At 36.7% G+C, this 22,408-nt stretch overlaps 1 protein-coding gene across 3 annotated transcripts in view; it reads left to right on the top strand.

The window, feature by feature from the left end:
• LOC121429903 (uncharacterized protein DDB_G0285291-like) overlaps nt 1–22,052 on the top strand; it is a 29,601-nt gene extending 7,549 nt beyond the window's left edge. For 2 of the 3 annotated variants that reach the window (XM_041627162.1, XM_041627164.1), the window contains exons 2-4: nt 6,797–6,845; nt 16,431–16,655; nt 17,368–22,052. In XM_041627162.1, the coding sequence (XP_041483096.1) occupies nt 6,797–6,845; nt 16,431–16,655; nt 17,368–17,796 (703 nt within the window). In that variant the 3' untranslated portion in view covers nt 17,797–22,052. Of the gene's footprint in view, nt 1–5,154; nt 5,226–6,796; nt 6,846–16,430; nt 16,656–17,367 lie in introns of those variants that run through there. The other variant, XM_041627163.1, reaches the window with a different exon arrangement.
• The last annotated feature ends 356 nt before the right edge of the window (nt 22,053–22,408 follow it).

Raw genomic sequence — 22,408 nt, 5'->3', positions numbered from 1 at the left:
CGACCCCCCTCTCTGTATCGTATCGATGCTTCCATTTCTTTTTTTACCCCATCCCGTATGTGGAACGATATTGGTGCTGTTTCAGGAGAGAGAGAGGATTGCTATTGATGCTGTTTCAGTTGTGAGGATGCATGTTATTTACATTCCTTGAAGTTGTCAGTAGGACTCGGTATGTTTGTCTGGCGTATCTTGTATCGATCTATAATCAGATATGCTTCGTCGTCGTCGTAGATCTACGCATCAATGAATTGTATGCAGTTCAGTTTGGGATGCATTTGTAGGCATAGAGAGTGATGTGATTATGTGATACTATAAGTAAGATAGTCAATGTTAGATGTTTGCAGCAGTTGAGTATTGTACAAATTATACTCTTTATATCTCTTTATTCATTACTAATACGAGCATATATAATAGAAAGAGCATGTGACCGATGCATTTTTTGAGTCACTTTTCTTTTTCTTCTTGAACTAAACCATGGTTGCATTTTTTTGTTGTTGATGTTTTTTAATGAGAGAAAATTGGATTCAAGTGAATAATTATTGAAAAAAGCAACTGCTCTCATGACTAGACTGAATTTCGGTAATCTAAATTTACCCTAATTTCTTAATGGGTAGATATCCGTTCCCCTCGAATTATTCCATTTCCCGTGAACAAGTGCTGTTGGAGGCTCGAGCAATGCAACAGTGTCACTATTGCATGCGTGCTGGGTGTGCGTGTGTGTGTGTGTGTGGTTTAAAGTAATGGGGATAGTGAGAGGTGAATGAACCCATACCTACCTGTGTGTGCACTTTGAGCACGGTATGGAAAATGAGCATATTTGTTTCCTAATTTGCAAGTATAATACCAGCAGGTGTATATTGTGTTCTCTTCATGAATTATTGAATATTTGATTTTAGATATAGGGAGAGAGAGAGAGACGGGGGGGGGGGGGGGTTGTATTTCTCTAGTTGACTAGTACCATGCTCTAGAAGTAGGCCTATAAATCACTCTTGTTGGATAGATGGTGTGAAATAAGTAGCAATCCACTAGGTGTATACAAATCTACATGATGTACTATAATGAAAAGAAAGTGTAGATTTACATTCACTCCATTGTTTTGATATTTAATATATGGATCAAAAGATATGTTGGATAAGTAAATCTTGTTGCCATGCGGTAAACAAAGGCCCCCTCCCTTTATTTTCACCTAAAGGGTGAGGAAATTGATATTTTTCTATCAGCATAATTTGTGTAATTTCCAAGCAATTGCCTATTTCCTACAATATTGCACATACAAACACTTCGTCACTTGTTTTGTATTCTGTGAAATTTTTTTTCATGATCATTCTCATAAATGGAAATCATCTTGAAAATGAACATTTCAGGCTAATTAGGCCAAATTGATTTTTAAATATTTTCATTTGAAACATGACTCAGAATGTGTCACTGGACTTAAAGTAAAAATAATAACATATTATTCCAGTTGATTAAAGAAAGTTCAGTCTCCATATCATCTTGGGCATTAGTTTTAACTATGTACTCTTGCTTTGATATTCTAGGCTGCTGATTGGTCAAATATGAAATACTATTGACTACTGCGTAGTACTGATCGACTGGGCATGTAGTTAAGCCAGGGGAACGTTTCGTGAAAGGACTTGGATATTTTATCCAACAATTCCCATTTCATCCGGCATTTACCATAGTAACATTGCTTCTCAGCCTATCAAATTCAAGGAAAGTTGTCAGAACACAAATTGTTGGCGATCCTCAGAGCCATCATATCCGTGATATGACTGTGCAAAACATATTTTCAGAGAAACATTTCACCATAAATTTCTGCTATCTTATACCCTCTTCATACAGCTTGTCCCTGCCGAACTTGAATGGGGTAAGGCGCAGATGAAAATGGGAGGTAGAGAAGTGATGGTAGAGCAACGTGGCGAAGCACTTTACCTGCTTAAATGTAGTAGCATGAAAGGGTCGCTGTGAGTTTCATCGACTAAATACATGTATGTCAGAGGTCAAATCTACCCTGTGCCATGTTGTAATCAGAACAGAAATATGCGTCCATAAAGGAGAAGTTCATTTTGACGATAGGTTTGTGCAATACAAGGAGATAGATTTAAGGAAAATATTAGTTGGTCAAGGATTTAATGAAAATCCATAAGGAATAAAATAGTTATGAATGTTTGGAATTTGGATTTTATGACGTCACAGGCGTGCAGCACCTCCATATGTTTTGTACTATAAATTTCCTCAAAATCCCATTTTCTCAAAATAATGGAAGTGATCTTATTTGTGAGGTGGATACATCATCAGGCGCACCATTTCATACCCCCTCCTGACAGATAAATATGTATACCTTTCTTTTTTCATTAAACAATTAGAATTTATGGAATTTATATTACATGATGTATGGGCCAGCTGTTCTCACATGGCATCATGAATTTAAAAAAAATGAAGAATTTCATTGCCCTCTTATTCTGTGATGAATTTTCACTAAATATTTACCAGTATTTTTTCTCTAATATCTGCTTATATTGAAACCACCTTTTTCACCTCTTAAAGGGGAAGTTCACCCTGACAAAAAGTTTATTGTAAAAATAGCAGAAAAAATAATAAAAAATATTGCCGAAGGTTTGAGAAAAATTCATCAAATAATTAAAAAGTTACTAGAATTTCAATTATTTGATTTGTGACGTCATATGCGAGCAGCATTCCTACATAGCGAATGGTAAAAAATCAATGAAATGTCATTTTCTCAGAAAATTGAAAATGGTTTTCACTGTAACTTTTGTATATCAATAGACAAATCATTTCATACCCGATCATGAAAAGAAAACAAAATTAAGTCATCAGGAACCATACAAAATTTGAAATTCATACATTTTATATTACATAACACATGGGGCAGCTGCTCGTTTATGACGTCACAAATCCAAAATTTTGAACTCTAATAACTTTCTTACTCTTTAACGGATTTTCCTCAAACCTTCACCAATATTTTTTACTATTTTTTCTGCTATTTTCACAACAAAGTTTTCTTCAGGGTGAACTTCCCCTTTAATTAGCATAGTCAGTGAATTGCTTTAAAATATCTTGTTTTCAGTGCAAAAGCACATTATGCACAATACTTTGCATTGAAATTTTTTTTTATATCAGAAGTTAAAAAACAGTTGCAAAATGAAATGTTCACCACCTTTAGAATTGGACATCCATTTTATTTTGTGCAATTATTTTAAAATTGATATTTTGATCCTAAAACTGACTTGTTTTCGGGTGACTGGCAATCAAATGCTTGGTCCACAAGGTTTGTCTATTCTCCTTCTGTGATTTTTCATCCATGCTATGCCTTCAATACTGTAGGAGCTGTTATTTTCGCGGGGGTTTTATTTTCGCGGATTTCGCGAATTGCCGATCGGCCGCGAATTTAACAACACGCGAAAATATTGACACATTTCTTAGTCAGCGCCAATGCCCCCAACAGCAAAGCTTTGCTATTGAAAACATCCTGCATATTGAGAAAATGGAGATATGCACCTCTATATGTACAAAAAATAGGCTTAGAAAGTACAGTTAGTGATTCAAAAAGTTAGCTAGAATTTCACTTTTTTTAATTTCTCACACAAAATCAGGGCCTAAACTGTTTTCTAACATTATTTTATCAATATTTATACACTCACTGTAATATTAAAATGTATTTTCCATGAAACAATTTGATTTTATTGTCATCTGATTGACTCTATACACACGTATTGGTAGCTATTTGCATACTCATTAATATTCATAAGTCACATGACCAGAATTTTGAAGGTGAACATTCTGTTCACAAAATTCCACAATTTTGCACTTTTTACCAACTTTTTGAAAAATGAATCGAATCAAACACAAATTCCAAAGATTGCTTAACCCTATAGATCCTGTGGCATGATGAATTTTTAGATCTAAAGGTTAAAAAAGTGAAATTTAAGCCACTTTTTCCACAATTTGTAACTGTTTTTACAGGGACATATTTATGTACAAAAGACATATCAGCATGGTTACTTTGAAAAGTGTAGATTTGCACATGAATTGCACTAGTTTTGCTTCTTTGAAATGCTGTGGAAATGTATCATACATCTTCCGATCGCGAATTTAACAACCCGCGAAAATGTCGGGACCCCCGCGATTCGCGAAAAATTCTGTACGCGAAAATAACAGCTTTTACAGTATTACATTGGGGCAGAAAATCACCTCTAGGAAAATAATTTGAACTATGCCCCTTAAAGCAATCAATATTTGTTACTATATAATGTATATGGCAGTCAGTCAAAATGCCATATTTTGGGACAGAAAATCACCTCAAGGAAAGTAGTTTGAACTATGCCCCTGAAAGCAGTCAATATTTGCTACTATTCTTATGACAGCAGTCATTATTTTTCTCTATGCCATAACATTGAGACAGAAAATTAACCTCTCAAAATATAGTTTGAACTATGTCCCTTAAAGCAGTCAATATTTGTTACTATTCATATGACAGCAGTCATTATTTTTCCCTGTGTCATTACTTCCAATTGAGAGATTATGAAATGCCCTACATAATTGTGACCCATCTTATGAAATGCAGAAATTATAGCATAATTATATTCCTCGCTTTACCAATCATGTCAAAGGCAACTGTATATTACTCACCATTGAGGGCGTGTCTTCCTTTTATAATTCTAAGCCATCAGTTTGTTATTGTTGTTTTATTGTGTATAGGATGGTTGTATTTACTATTTACCCTTCCTTGGTTGAGTGAACGCGCATGGAAAACCAGGTTCATTGGAGGTTGTTATCACAAAGGTTCTTGAGGACAATTTATTCACAGCCTAGGCAGTATCATGCAGTGTGCATGTGATGGGATTCTTCCATTGTGTCTTTGGGGGGACATTCTGGTTTTATTTCCATAAATTAAAGCATGTTGGACAGAGAATATTTTTTTTTTCAAACAAAATGACAAAATACCTTGTTTTCAATATATTTCATGAGATTAATGTGTAATGTGGTCCATGATTGTTCAAATTGTGAATGTTGATTGTTAATTTGTAGTTGGTCTTCATAATAATACCCCTCTCTAGAAGTGGAGTATTCCAGGGAATTCCCTGTACACAGCCAGTAATTTTCCAGAGCTCTTCATGTAGCTTGCATAGAAAATTCCAGACTCGCCCAATGACTCTATTGAGTTTACATATGTGTGTGTACATGTGTGTGTGTTTGTGTGTAAGGTATGCTGCAGGTGACCAATTGATTTTTTAAAAAGCCGTTTTGCCGGGAACTCGATGAAATTCTGAATGAACAACATAACATAGCACAGCCCAGCCGACTCAGGGAACACATGCCTACCTATTGCTGTTCAATATCATCATTAAATAAAGTGCTTTTTATCCTGAATGGATTTATCCTAAACTATACCTTAAACACTTGCCAGAAATTGTATTATTGAAAAAAATCCTGGGTTTTGGGGTAATATTTCAACAGATCGTCTGAAATTTAGCAACCATCATTTTGTGCTAGTATACTACTGAGTACTGTGAATGAGCTGAACTGAAGAGAGCTTGAGTGACTAACGTGCATTTATGTATCTTCTGGTACATTTGATCAGCCTTGCAATTTGATAGAGGAAAACCTTGTACATTGGCCTGCCTCGGATTAAAAACGTGATTGTTGATAATTAACATATGCTGATCTCTATCTCCTCATCGTCACATGGTCTGTCACATTAGTGCTGACCCCATTTTCTCTCCGCTCGTCGTCGCTGTTCCAAGATTGCTAACCCGGGAGCAATTACATGGGACTGTATTCTTACTGACTACTGTGCCAAGAATCGTTTGTCGATTCCAATATTAAGCTGTCATAGCATTTCATCAGAGATCTTTTCGAAGGCATTGAACCTTTAGTGGAAGTAGTCAGCGTTGCCTATGTTGCCTGGATGATATCCCTGTCCCAGGGTGGAGGAAATAAAATTGGACTTGTAACAGTAGTGAAACCCCATTACCAAATTGAATACTGAAAGCATTTGTTGTATCGGCTCCAGAGCACTATTCGTGTTACCAGGGACCTTTCTGGAGCTTTTATAGTCAAGTTGAATTCAGAGAGCTGGAGGTTTCCCTTTTTTCTGCATACAGGAACTAGCCTATCACCCATGCTGACGTCACCCACAACTTCCAGTTAGGCGTTGGATTATAGCAACCCTCGTTGGTTGTCACTTCTCATTCCGCTCAGTTAGGCCCTGTCAGTAAGGTGACAGCAGCAGATAAAACGGCAACAGCTCGTCAGGATTTTCTGGGCGATTCCAAACCAGTCCATACCGGCTGGTACCATTATTTAACCCGCAGGCTTGACGTTCTATGTGTCTGAACCACGTCATCAGGCACGGTAGTGATCGCAAATCAGCTGATTCTCCGATTGCAACATCTCACTGATTTGATTTAGGCGCAAATTTCAGAGACTCGCACTCAGTTCAGCTGCAGAACTTTGACACATCGGGACTTGATTCTGACTCTGTCACAATTCCAAGTAAACTACATGTATCTTATCTAGAACAACAGTCTTGTCCATTCAATCATCTTGTTTCCGGATATCATTCATCCAGTAGGACAGAACCGACCAACGACCGAATCATCAGCTGTCACTTCAGTTGCTAGTGATCTAGACCAAAGACATTACGCACCATGCGTATGCTCTACAACAAAACTGTACCTCGGGTACAACTTAAAAACGAGAAACAGATTGCCTTCTCAAAGAAACGAACATGTTCAATTAACAATGATGTACTCTCTGCTTTTCTCCTATGCAGCACTTCACCTGCCGGTGGTGCTATCGACAACAAGATTGAGCAAGCAATGGTAAGTACCTAACTTTCTTTTCTTTTTTTTGCCTCATTTTGATGATTGTTTTTCAAATTACAGATTTTTGACAACTGTTGAATGAAAGCATTGTGTATGTTATCATTATAGAGGGCCAAAGGACAAGAAAATCCACATCAATCATACATGTAATCGTCAACACTTGTTTCTTGAAACCACCTAGAAAATAATCTTCATGTTGGCCTATGTACATGTAGTGTGACACGAACACTCCAAAGGCATCTTTGAAAATTAACCCATTGGCCTGTCTTCTCAAAAGAGGTTTCAGTTTAACCAGGGTACATATAGCCATCATGGCCATGGCTAATCCAGATTTCTTGTATTATCGCACCTTATTCTAGCATGTAGGAAGCCCCCTTTGTCAGAAGTAAGCATTTATATAAAAAAATGTAAGCGGTGAATATGCGTAATTATGTACACCCTACATAGTTCATCATGGTACAATTGAAACATCTTTTGACAATTCAGGCCTATGAATAATTACTGTAACATACAGGTAAGGTGAAAACCACATCAGCAATGCCAACACAATTACATGTACTTTTATGATCAGTCTTTCTTTATGATTTTGTTTAAATTTTCATTTGGGGGGTCAAATTGTTTCTGTCTTTAAAATCAAAATACATGTGTATGTAGTAAATTTTCAGAAATTGCTTTGCTTCTTCTAAAGACTGATTTTCTATCCAAGCCTAAATATGAAACATGAAAGGCAAGAACATACATGTATTAAAATAGACAATCTAATGGCTAAAAAATACCAGTAGATAAATTTGTAATGAATAACAAATATCTTGGTTCTGCTGTAAATTCCATGTGGTTAGATGTTGGCTAAGCTTTGATAGCTCTGTGATGATATTTTCACCACAAAGCTTGACCACTTTTACAAGTACAAGATGATTTTGTGCATTAATTGGGGAACAAAAGGAGAATTTCTGTATTTTGGGGATTCTTGATTTCTTAGCATAAAATTAAGAGGTTCGATACCAATGAGCGAATTCCTAATGTGCTGGTGTTCCTCAATTTTCAGTCAGCCTGAAATCATAAAAAGTTGCCTTCCATTTCCGAATCCTTGTGAAATAAATGATTTTGGTCTGTTGCCATGACAAAGGTAGCATATGCTAGTGTATAGACCTATAAGAATTTGTATAAGTAGATATTTTGTTCATAAAACCTCTGAAAAACCTGCATCCAATATTAAAGCAAGATAAGTTCTGGATTTCCCAAATGAAATAAACAGTAGTGCATGTGTGCATTCGGTTCTTGGATTGTACCTCTTTAGTTTTGCCCCTAAACTCAAAATGTGGAATTCCCCAAAATGTGGGAATACCCGTTTTTGTTATGTCAGTAATAGTAGGGGTCTTCCTTGGAAAGGGGTTGGAAATTCTCCACCATAGTCATGTTCGTAGGCCCAAAGCTGTTCAATTTTAAGATTATTGAAAAAAAAATATCAGATTTCATACTGCAAACCAAGTGACTTTGAAAGAAAACCACATTAAATGTTTATCCAGAAGGAAAATGAACAAACAATATACATCAATGAATAGGGTTCTTTCCTACATGGCAAGAATCACATGCTGTTATCATAGGTGTCGTGCATAACATGATTCACATGTTATTTTAGGTGGGTTTTATTTTAATAGGCTATTGTTTTTTTTTATACCAACCCCCACACTGATGGTTATCTGAACATTGACGACTGGGTTTCCCAATCAATTTTCATGAGGCAGTACTCCCTCGGATATGGTTTTGATGTTGTTTAGATAGACCAAAAATTCCCATTGATCAGGAGATCAATAGGGTCATGTAAAGATGATTAACCAATTCAGAACAGATGTGCATTATGTTGTGGGTGAATTTCACATTCAAAAGATCTATCATTACTAATTATTCAAAATGACAAGTCATGATCTTTAAAAGTTTACACTCCTGAAAATGTCTGGAGGACACAGTTATACATAAGCCGACATTTCACATTTACAAGATCAATCATTACTAATAATTCAAAATGAAAGACACGATCTTGAAAAGTTTACACCCCAAAAAAAACATCGAACGGATACAGTCATACATAAGCCTACATTTCACATTTAAAAGATTGATCATTACTAATAATTCAAAATGAAAGACATGAACTTAAAAAGTTTAGACTCGTAAAAACATCCAAAGGTCACAGTCATACACAGGCCTACATTTTACATTTAAAAGATTGATAATTACCAGGTACTAAAAATTAAAAATGACACGGCATGATCTGAAAATAGTTTACACTCATAAAACATCTAAAGGACATAGTTATACATAGTTTAGAAATGAATTGAATAATAGATGAATAAAATGACTAGATTCTCAATATTGCCAAATTTAGGGTTAACTTTATAAGACTAGAACCCCACCTTTTCAAGCTTCCTTTTACCCTGATCGTATTGACCCCCAGTTTATGATCTTTTCTCCTTCCTCTCTTGGGGGTGCATTCCTTTTATCAGACAAATCAATAAATTGAATTGATACTGGCAGTGTGACAATGGTCAGTAGATGCATCCGATCCATATACATTTTATGTTTACATATCGACCCAGTTACCCCCAGCACGATTTTCTCCAATGTTATTATTATTATTATTGTTCGGCCTATGATGTTAGTCTGGGATTAGTCTGCTGGCACATACCCTTGATTTAAACTTGAATTGGTCGGAGTCTGAAGTGGGAGACTAGAATTAACCATTTACTGTGGATAATTCGCAAGAGAGCAGAGGGTCTGGAGTCAAGTCCCAAACACTAGTGTAAAATCTAGATGTCTTTTTTAAGTGTCAACTTTGAGTCTGTGCGTGGAGACTAGTCTGGTAGGAGGGGGGAGGTAAACATAACCCAGGCAAGGGGGACTCCGAGGACCTCTAGAAAAAGCCGCAGGGGGTCAGAAAGTTGATATCTTATAAAGATATTGATCATAGACCAAGGGAAGGTCTGCAGGAGGTGGAACCCAGGAAGGTTTACAATTACTTGGCCTTCTTGAAGGAACAAAAAATCAATCTTCTCGATACATTTCACTGCAAGGGTATTGCAGGAAGTAGTACACTTCTTTCATTTGTTGAGTACGTCTTCAACTTCTTTCTAAATATCTCTGGGGGGTGTTTCACAAAGATTTAAGTATGACTTAGAGTCGCACTTAAATGTCTAGTTGCGCGCAGTATAAAAGGCAAGGCAGCATTGGTCAGATCATGCCAAGAGGACGCGCGCTACTGCGTATTGATCAATAAGATTGCGCGTTGCATATCATGTACGCGTCGACATTTAAGTGCGACCTAAGTCATACTTAAATCTTTGTGAAACACCCCCCAGGGACCATAACACAAGTTGGCATATCATGTGACCTGTGTGTGACACCAAAATATAGTTCATTTCATGTTGAGATGGAAAAGGTTAATAGATTCCCTATGCAAAACAAAACAACAATTTATATTTTCTAGCCCACTACTAATCTAAGACAAAATTCACTGTGTTTATCATAAACACCATCAGATGGATTCTATAAAATATCCACATTTAATTCTCATATAACTGGTATGAACAGGGTGCCGAGTATTTCTGGGGTTTTCCCTTATTTTTTCAGCATGCTTGAAGTGTTTCGCAACTGTTGCCTTCTTCCGTCTGCATAAACCATGTTTATTTTCTTTTGACTGGCTCAGTCTAAGCCCTGCTGTCACATTGCTTCACTTGAATACACAATACATAAACAGAAGAAGAATGGATCAATTCAGTTGCTTAAAGCCAGAAGGCTCTTATGAAACCAGACAGATATGACACAGCTTCAGACGCCACATTGTCCTTAAACTGGCTGAGAACTCAAGTTCATCCCTATTGTCACTTTGCTTCCCTCCTTGAATGCATGCATTCGCATTCGCATAAACCATGGGAGGAAGAAAGGATCAATTCCTTGCCTTCAGGGCAAGAAGGCTGTTATGAAGTCATACAGGCAAACAAATGCGACACAATAATTGAAACATTGGACTAAGAAAGGATTAATTCCTTGCCTTTTGTTTAGAGCCAGAAAGCTGTTATGAAATCATACAGGCAAACATATGCAACACAATGATTGGAACATTGGAGTAAGAAAGGATCAATTCCATCCTTTTAGAGCCAGAAGGCTGTTATGAAACCATATGTATAGACAATAGGGATAAGGTTTAGGATCTCATGACTGAAAGAAAACTCTTCATTGTGATGGGCTACCAGTATTGATTTAATGTACAAGCTCTTGATTGAATTACTCTTTTGATTAAACAAGCCATTGTAGAATGATAGATACAGTATTGAACAAGTACAATCAAAGGATGATGTGTAGCTCATGAGCTTGGGGGATGAGAACATTGTAGATGAAAAGCTTCAAAGTTCAAAACAACAAAAAATTAACAACAGGGAGTAGGAAATTGTTTCCTTGATGGCTCTTACCCCTCCCCCCCCCCCCCCCAATAATCCACAACACACTTAATGCCTCTGAATCAAAATTACTGTTTTCTGAGTTACTTTGACTCAGAATTAGTGATTTTCAGCTGATGCCATTTCAAGTGAAATGAATTATGAGTCACTTTTATAACTCAGAAGAGAGTCAACTTTTAGCTTCCAAATCCAAATCAACTTCATAGAAATATGAGTGTAAAACAAAAGATGTTATCTGAAGGAGGATGTCTGTCCTCCAGTTCTACCATGCTTGGGTACACCTTCTTGAGATAGAGGAAGAAGGGCGCATGCATTGATTATATTGATTGCTTATATTGGCTCGAAGGCAAGAAGGGTGGAGCTAGTCTTCAAGTGTAACCCCTTGTCCATTTGCGGTAATGATCAGAATCCTGAAGAAATATCCATAGATTCAACCCCGTAGCCAGGGTCTTTGATTAGGGGGTTTGATTCCTTTTCTTTTCTGGCTTTGAAAAACATGACGTCATTTAAAACTCTCCTAAACTGCCAGTCATTTTGTGTCCAAAACGATTTGACAAGCAAAAAGAGAAATCGGTTAAAAATGGTTGACTTTTCCCTAAAGAAAACTGTTCTCCCTGCCCTTTATTCTTGCTTTTGAAAATTTGGGGGTTTCGAACAAGATTTTGAGTAGTTCAGCCTGTATTTAGAATCAGATGCTGTAAAAGTGTCATTGGGTGACTTCAGATATGGGTCAAAAGTTTTTGTTGCATAACAAACTTATTTCAAAATACAGGTAGTCGGTGATTTCCGTGGGGTTTTTCCACTGCCCTTTGAAGCATAACGATAAGTATGACAGCCTGTTATCACAGAAATGAGACCAAAATAGAACTTTGATAACACATGCAAATATTTTCCAGATCACTTTAAACATGGATTTTGAACTCTACCCCCCCAAGATGTTGTTGAAAACAAGTATTATTTCCAGCATTTGTCGTTGTCAGCTTGATCTATTCAAATGATTTTTATATTGTGTGTAATAGATTTATAATTTTTGTCATGTGACATACTTACACAGATATTATGAAAGAGTGATAAGAAACTTTATGGGAGTTGTACTTCGGAATTATGATTAAGTGATAAATCTGGCACATGACAGCCCAATAACTATCCACATTAAATAAATAAATAAAGTAAAAAAAACAATTATTTTTATGAGAACAACAAGAGAAGCATTAGCTATCATCAATTAAAATGTATATCGTGGCGGGGATGTTCAAAATATGTATCTCAAAATTATTGAATATGGAGGGAAGCTTTTAATAAAAAAAACAACCTTTTTTGAAATACATGGATGGCAATGGTGACAATATCCTGATACCTGTCAAGAACTAGGCAAAAGAAGGATGCTTCCCATGCGCTCACTAAAAAATCAAGCTTATTCTTAGCTCTCATTGAAAAATAATGATTTTGAGATACAAGGTTTAAAATTTAAGCCAGGAGACAATATGGTTTTGAGCACTAGGCTCCAGCATCAAAAAATATGATCCTTGATAGTGTGTTTGCCCTCAATTCTGTTCTACCCCCTTCCCATTTTTTTTTCCTTGCGGGCAGTATCATAGGCCTGAATTACCTCCCGTAATCGTAATCGGTCTCCCCATCACATGACCTTACATTTGACCCTCACAGTAGATATACAATCCAGTGACGTCATTGGCTTGAATGTTGTCCCCTCCCATGTATGTTTACTTATCTCTTAGTCTTGACTCGTAGACCTTTATCAGACTCGTAAAGTGCATGGTAGACATGGTAGACATTGCACTGTCTCTTAGGTAAAACATTAACCTTAAAAGGCTGGAGCTATTGAATGTTTAATGAGTAATAGATACCGTACCGTAAACTCTGGTACTGAAAACAACAGAAAATAAAAAAAAATGTCCCCAAAGTTGAACAAAACTTCAGCAGAATTTTTAAACTTACACATTAATAATCATCTACCAATCAATCTTTCGGGGAAAATTACAGAGTATTAAGCAAATGAAGATTAGAAAAATTACTGAAAACTGTTGTCTCATTCATGTGTGGTCCCACATGTTTCCTGTGTTAGCGACACCAGGCAAATCCTGTGATAGCCTGTGGTAATGAATATAATTTTGAAGCAAGCCTGAATTATGACTTAGATTTTGTTCTTCTAAATACAAACATTCCAATGTACGAAAAACACTTGCTTCCAACCTTTTCCTACCAAAGTAAGATTTCTGTATACCAGATCTCGAACTTAGTTTTAATTTTTGCAAGGCATGAATGAGCCATGGACCAACTATATATTGAAAGGGGTATGATGGTCTCAAAGAGTCTGAGTTATCAGACTTACTCTATTTGGTATACGTGACTGAATGTGACACTGCACCCTTTTCCGCCCATGCGACAATATCCTTGTAGACGTTTACAGTTTCCATGGTGATATTTGGAACAATGAATTATTTATCCTCATCACAAGAAAAAATGGTATTGGAAGGGTGCTGGTGTTGACATGAGAATCCCTGTAATGTGAATGAAAATCAATATGCTTTGCTGTTGAACTTGTTGATTGAATACGCTGCCTTCCTTGGAAATGGAGTTTAGATTTGATCACATCACTGGTAATTGCATTGATTGGGTGTGGTGCCATGACTTGCAGATTTGTGGTCAACCCAGAATTAAAGCCTTATAATGTAGTTTATTTCGTCCAGGATTGAAAATAAAAATTGCTGATCCGCATGTTAAAAATGAATTGATTTGATTTATTGTGTCACATTCCACAAAGTCTACATATGTCTTGAGCAAAATGTAATGACAAATAATATTACATTCACTGTTTAAAAAAGTACATTGTAAAATAGGAGCAACCTATTAAAAGCATGACTTGTAAATATAGGTTCTCAGAATTTTTTTTTATTAAAATCTAACGTAATGAAGATAAATTAATCAAATGAAGAAAAATAAATACATTTTAACATTATAGAGGTATGCATGATTTAATGCCAGTTGTGGTAACGGTGTTAATATAGCAGTCTCATCAGACAGGAGTGGCCAGAACCATGGTTTAGTGATAAGAAGAATTCAGAATTTAGAAATTCTAATAGACATGGATCTCTTGTCTGCAGGCACAGACCCTGATTGAAACTTTTCTCAACAAGTGGGACTTAGCACAAAGACTAGCACATATAGGGCCTTCAGAACACAATTCATTGTAGGCTTTGCTTTCAGACCCCTTAACTCTAATGAAGGGTTTGCACTCCTGTGCTGGGTCACCCACATTTTGGTTAGAGCAAAAAGGTCATTCAGTGCACTTTTACAGTTCAACAGTTGATGGTATTGAAAGGTTTCAATTTGCTTGGAGCCAGAAGGTCATTGATGGTAAAATATTACATGATACAATAGTGCTCTTATTGACGTTTCCTCACCCCAAAATTTGTTTTGAAACGTGAGTAAACAGTAGAGGGTCAAATGCAAGGCCCATTTGGAGGCTATTCTATGCCACAACATAGACCTTGTGCTACCAGGAACCATTGAGCTGTATAAATCCCATCATTTTCATCACCTCAAAGCCAGGCTTGTCACGCTCACTCTGATGATGTAGTCTTTGTTATAAAAATTGCAGACCCATTGTTCATTCACATGGAGAGCATTTCATGAAAAAAGTATTCAGTGATTTTCACGATTATTGTTATAAGCTACTGAAATACTATTAAATGATTGGCTCAAGAGAAATAAGCATATACTGAATTAAGGACCATTTGACTTTTATAATAGTCATGTCTTTTGAAGTTTGAATATAAAAATTGTCAATTTTGATAGAAAAAGCATTCATGGGGTTTTATTTAGACATGCTTCATGAATAACAAGTCCAATACTTTACTGGGATATTCCAAATCCTGTTTGACTTGATGCATGCTAATTACTTGAACATGGTGGTCAATTGGTCATTCAATTTTGAAAATTTTCAATCATGTTTCAGTTAACAAAACACAAAATGGTTTTGTTCTGATGTTCCTGAATGTGGATTCAGTAATTCCGCAAAAAACTGTGGCACCGATTATAATTACATGTTATTTAAGGCCTGAACAATTTCTTCTAAATTCACTTTACAAGTATTGTGGTAATGGAATGGGGCTAAAAAGGACCGATACATATGTTCTGTGGTGGCTTCAAAATGTCTGCCGTCAGAATCATATGACCTGGCTGCTTGTAATTTAGGTTAATATGGTTTTCATCGACTGTTTATTTTTTTCTCCCTATGATCTGTTTTTGTTCAATACCTCTTCCTGTCTTTGTGCTGTGACTGTATAATAATCCTTATAGCAACTCCCAAAGTAGAAACGAAAACATCGATCAACCTAAATAAAGTCTTCTAATGGATCCAATGTCTGTTCCCAGGCACGTTCATAAGGTATATGTACTCTTATGATCAGCCAGCTAACCTGACCTTTTAGAAAATACCTTTAATGTATTTTGTCCTTCCTTAGGAAAGTACCTACATGTACATGTACTAACATGACAGAATGGAGAATGATGAGAAAACCTGGGGGCATGTTTCACAAAGACCAGGGGCCGATTGCTTGAAAAGGTCTCTGCAGGGACCGTCTTTTGTGTTCTCTATTTATGATGCACCGTATGAAATTCCTCTAACAAATCAATTACAAACCTACCGGTATTCTAAAGTTTGATTTAAAAAAAAACGTTTATAAATACCATATCTTATGTTATTACATGAAAAGGGATTTAAAACGTGAGATAATTAATTTCAATAGCTGATGACAAATTTACAAAAGGCCCTTTGTATGGTGCGTCATGATAAATCAGCAACACGAAAGACAGTCATTTCAAAGACCTTTTAATGCAATCGGCCCAGGTTGAGTTAATCACATTGCATTCAAACTGGCCTGTTACATAGCATTGAACATTTGAACCTTATAAAAAGGGCCTTGGAGCTAAAAAAAAAAGGGTTACAGAGGGAGAGAGTAAACGAAAAAGATATACAGTATATTTCTCACTATTGAATAAGTCTTTAGTGCTTCGAAATCTGAATATAGCACTGGAGACAGACATTCTAGAGCTTTTCGACATGCACTCATCAAAATGCTCTTTGTTTTCATTTTTTTTTATTGTACAGGACTTGGTTAAGAGTCACTTGTTGTTTGCGGTGAGGGAGGAGGTGGAGGTCCTGAAGGAGCAGATCAAGATCCTGGTAGAGAAGAATGACTTGCTCCAGGAGGAGAACACAACCCTGAAAAAGAGACTACAGGCCAGCACGGCCCAGCCCCAAGGAAACCCCAACCCCGGTATGGCCATAGCCGCTGCCCCACACCAAGGCATGCCCATCCAACCACCAACACAGGTATGTACCATATCAAACCTGGTAGGTGTTTCATAAAGCTGTTTGTAAGATACATGTGACTTGACGAACAACGGGTGACCCTTTTTTTAGGAACTAAATCAATGCCAGTGGAAAACTGGTGTGTATCACTTACCTTAGGAAAGGTTCACCAGTCGTTTGTAAAGTTGCTCGTAGCTTATGAACAGCTTTATGGAACACCCACCAGTACTTAAAAGAAGCAGTGCCCTGTAACATAAAGCTGTGCGATGAATTTCAAATATGCAAGAACCACTCTGATTGGTTCCTGGTCCGTGTTTAGAACAAGGTGGGTATCCAATGATGGTCTTGATCACAACATAACACAAAAGACCCCAGAAACAACACTGTTCGAATTTCATAAGCACTTTAATTAATTCAATCTCTTAAAGGTAGGTTGGAAATTAAAGGCCTTGCATTGTCATATGTGGTTAGATCATTGTTTGCTTGATAGCCTGAGCCCAAGGTTGCTGAGCTGTGAATTCAATTAGGTATTGCTTTGATAGCTCAGACAATACAGGGATTCTCTCTCTTTCTCTCTTGTTATTAATTAACACAATGGAGAATTATGTAAACTAGGGACTTGTTTTGAAATTTGCTTATATTAGGGAATAATGCTAATGGTCTTATGAACTTGGCTTGTATTTCCTTTGACCTTAAACCTAACCCCATCTCTATTGTGTTTTGTGTGTTACAGGAACAACAGCAGTATCCCAACATGCCAAACCAAATGGGTCAAAATCTAGGGCAGAATACGATGGGTCAAGCTTTATCGGACCATGCAGCGTACCCTCAGCACCCAAGACCAACTCAACAGACGCACAGCACGCCCAACCCTGGAGGATTGCCGGATTCCAATCCACAGTACACGCCACAGACCGGTGCACACTCGCAGTTACACATACAAACTGGGCAAACACAGCAGCAGCAGTCGCAACAACCGCCACAACAGCAACAACATCTATCGCAAGGGATGCAGCAGCAGGACATACCGCAATACTCGCAGGTTGCAGCGACGGCACCGCAACAGCAGGCACCGTCACAGGCAACGCCGCAGCAGCAGCCGCAGTACCACACACCGATGACGCCCGGTGCCGTGGGGAACCGACCGAACACGACGCACTGATGCTTTCAACTCTAAGAACCCTTTCTTGCGGAAAGCCACTGCTAAAAGAGATTAGACTGTGTGCCGCTCAGCGTATATGCATTCCACCTTGTATGACCGCTTGCTCAGTGCTCAAATAACCACCTTTTTCAAAGATCACTCGCTACTATCTCTCGCATCTTGAGCTAACCTCTAGTATTTAGTTGATGAAACTTGGACAACTTTGGAGAGCCTAACGGCATATTGGTGGTCTACAAGCTTGAAGAAAAGACTTCCCTTTCCTCTGCTCGCTGTATGAGGAGGATGATACTTATTCCATCATATTATGCCAGTATAAAGATGTTCAAATCAAATGTCCATTATGACAGCAATAGCCTGTATATATACACATATATGTATATGATATTACTTGGGCAAGATCAAATGTCTTTGTTTTTCTTTGCAAAAGTACAATAAACGTGATAATACGTATGTCTATTAAAACTGAAGATGCCTATTTGTGTCCAGATTATGTACTGCTGAACTGTTTTCTTTGTTTGGCTAAAATAATAGCCAGGATGTGCCTATTTGTTGTTGATATTAATTATTGTTCTGTACTGTATTATGCTAAATGCCATACTTCGAAGACATTTAAACTTGAGATTTTGAAAATGTGCTAAAAGGAACTCACAATGTAATAGATAACAGTGTAGATAAGTAGAGACTTGTATTATTCACTTCTTTCATTAACTGCTTTTTAATTGATTAGCTCAAGCTGTAGAATTAATTATCTTTATAGCTACTTTGATCAATTATTCAAAAGACTTTAGCCTACACTTTTCTTTTCCTCCGTAGCATAAACGAATCTGTTGCATATTTAAATATTAATGGAATCATTCCATATTTTTTGTGCCTGTCACATATATTATAAGGTGCTCTGTTTAAAGATTCAGAATTTAGTTTCTCATGTTTTGTTTTCTTTTCATTCATATGATTTTTTGCATCATTAGAAACAACAGTTGTAAGGCTGGCCGATACTGAAAGTGCTAATAGCTGTGTTGATCTTCTCTTTTCAGGGGTTAAATTCGGGTTTCAAAATGTGTTTCTGGGCAGAATTTGTCGTTGATAAACGCGAGATATATTGGCTTTCGTTAAATATAGAATTCATGACTTCCCCTCACTTCTACCGAGCAGCAAGACATTTTTACAAGGGCGAACCAAGCATTTTCTTCGATTGCACTTCCGAAAGAAATATTCTTGTAGCTCCTAACAAATTGAATAGACAATTGTAATATTCTCATCGTAATCAATTTCTGTAAAGATTGAGACTTTAGTGTGACACTTGTATAAAGATCTTCTTTTTTGGCTAATCTCCCTGTCCTTTCTTTCTCATTATCAATGAATTACCATGGCATCGAAATAAAATTAATTGAATTAAGCAGATCTTTTAATAAATCAATTGCATTGGCTCCAGTTGAAAACTTGTTTTTTATTTATTTCTGGGGGGAGGGGCTTATTTTCACAACTTACATTGACTGCTAAAATCGCAACATCATAAATCTTTAACATTGCAATGATTGTGAATTATCCAGGATTCTTTTTTTTAATAATCTAGTCTAGCTGATTTGATATTTGATGCCTACTTCAAAAAAAATATAACAAATTTAGATGTCTGAAATTAAATATTGAGGAATTAAAAGTTTTACATCTGTAGATTAATTTTCTTTTTTATTCAGTTGCCCCATTCTTACTGAGAAGTCAAATAATGGTCAAAGAAGTATGGTTTGCATAATTTTGCAACTCTATCCAAAGTTATTTTCTTTTCTATGATTGTTTATAGAGAATTGGAATTGTATGAATGTGCAATTTTATATATATTTTTTTTTAATTTTGAGTGGTGCACAAGAAGCTTACTTACAATTATGATTTGACAATGTTCGATTGCTTCCAAGAAAATTGTGTATGACTGTAATGAATGGTATGAGCAGAGTGTGGATTCATGTGTTAATGTATTATGAAAGTTCTAATGAATTGATTTGCGCATTTGTGTACAGTAACTAAATATATAACTTCAAATTTCAGAAATGTATGCATCATTGTTCTGTTTTATTGAATATATACGAGATATGTCATCCAATGTATAGAGGAGAAAAGAAGGGGAAAAAAGCACAGTTTATTTTGGAAGATAATGAATAATTCTGTTTTAATTGAACACAATAGACCACTAATCTTGTGTAAAAAAAAGTCTAGATCTGGATATTGGTATTTAATTGTTTGGAGACCCCTACCTGTAGTCACTCATCCCATATACATGCAGTATACGTACCTCCCAGTTATATTCGACCAGGGAATCTGTCCCCTTGGGAGTTTTCACTTACTAAAATGTATCTGTAATAAATCTTCACATATCATATGAGGATTATATAAAATGCATGATGCGTAATTATTAATCTTTGAAAAACTCCCTGTGATCTTCTGTGATTGCATTTATGGATGAGAATATCGTTCATATCCGAGTCTTCAACCGGTACAATCTCAGTTAACATTGCTATTGTCAGCCCCTTCCCCCTCTTTCAAATGTTTTCTCCAATTGCGGTGGATCACGCCTTTAAGCATCAGTGGCGATATATGGCATCTGAATGCTCCTTTTTTACGAGTGGTGATTGATCAATAATAATTTACCACCACGTGCAGCCCCGTCTGTGATATGGATAAAAAGTTGCGATAACATCAGAATGACATGTTTCATTGCCACTGGTGATTGTCGGCGCTATCCATCGCAGGTGGTGATGACATCTGAAACTGCCCAAAATCTCTGTTTTGTTGGTTGAATTATACCATTTCATTAGAAAAACAACAGAAGACAAAGAAGTTAGCATGTTCGGGGAGATAAAAGAGAGCTATACTCTGATAAAAAAAAGATAATAATTTGAATTTATATTTTTAATGTTCCCCAAAATGATTTTTCCAGTTCCCACATCGTAACTTCTCAATTTTACTTGGCAGATATTATGTGTGAAGAATATTTAGTAATATCTTAGTTTGTTTCAACCGCAGTCTTGCAATACATGGATTTATATATCATGCTGTAATTTACTACCGGCAGTGTTGTTTACAATTACAAGGCTTACAGTTGTGTATCTTGCTGGGTAGTTTCTTGGAGCACTAGTAGCACGTTCTTTCTAAGGCACCTCACTGACGGTCAGACTCGTTTCTTTTCGTAGGAATGTCGCTAGGCGCTAGCGACTTTTCATCGCGAATCTCGACGTTTCGTCAAAGACGAGGCAGCAGGGCTGCGGGAAAGTCGCACAATGCCTTTACAGCAAGATTACTGCAAAAAAGTCACTACTGCGTCTTTACCCGCAGCCTCCGTGTTTGTCGGTGATGAAATGGGAGGATTAGCGACGTAAGGGCGCTTGTGGGATACCTGCAGGAAAGACACTGCTCTGACATTTGGTGAAATTCCTACAGTGCACTCTATATATCCCAGTTCAAATTCACTCCTTAAAACGAGACGTTACTCTGTTTTCGCAAATCACTAGCAGACTGAGTGAGTGTAGCTTTCCATGTATTGGGGTAGGACAATAGATTATGTAGCATCTAAAACATTGTCATATCTAAAATTAGTGTCATACTTTGTTGAAACTGGCATGCAAGCATACGTTGCCCTCTACATAACTTTCATAGTATATCAATTGTAGGAATTTCTCTGCTAACACTAATATTTTAATCTCACATAGACAATTTAGATTACAATATAATCGTATGATCGTAGAGAGATAGGTATTCCATGTTATATTTCATATCATCATATCCAGTCATTGAGAAGAGAATGCATTACGTCCTTTGTGTGTTTGAAGATAGCAAGTCCTATAGTCTCAAAATAGACAATGGGGTTTCATTCTCGTTTCTACACCCACACAATGTATGAGATAAAAAATATATTCCAATTCTATTTACACAAAATATGATGAATGATGGTCTTACTATTATAGGTAGGTTTAGATAGCTATTCACTTCAGTTTTGAATTTTTTGTTTATGGCCAGAACGACAGAAGATCTTGAATTGAAAGTTGATATTGTTATGACAGTTGTGTTAGCGTATTTGTTCGATGAGATGTTGTTGCCTTTGGCAACAAGCATTTGGCATCGCAGAATTAAGGCTGGATGCTGTTACTTTGTTGGAACCAACCTGTGTGTGAAATATTGAAAAAAACAACTTTGATTTAAGAATTTTTTGGGGTATACAGTACTGCATATAAGACATACATGAATAAAGAAAAAAAATCACGTTGCATCCTGAAAAGCATAATAATATTTGTTTGTCTATTGCTTTGTGTGTCTGTAGTAAATTGGGCATTCGTAGTGAGAGGGAGAGCGAGATAGAGACAGATAGAGGGACATAAAGACACAGGGGGAGAGAGGGAATGGAATAAGGAGGAACATTGAAATATGGAAAGAGATGGAGAGAAGTGGAGTAGGGAGAGAGATGGAGAGATTGAAATATGGAAAGAGATGGAGAGAAGTGGAGTAGAGAGAGAGATTGAAATATGGAAAGAGAGGGAGAGATTGAAATATGGAAAGAGATGGAGAGATTAAAATATGGAAAGAGATGGAGAGATTGAAATATGGAAAGAGATGGAGAGATTGAAAT

This window comes from Lytechinus variegatus, chromosome 16 (genome assembly GCF_018143015.1).
Source record: "Lytechinus variegatus isolate NC3 chromosome 16, Lvar_3.0, whole genome shotgun sequence".
NCBI lineage: Eukaryota > Metazoa > Echinodermata > Echinoidea > Temnopleuroida > Toxopneustidae > Lytechinus > Lytechinus variegatus.
This window is presented reverse-complemented; position numbering and strand designations above follow the sequence as displayed.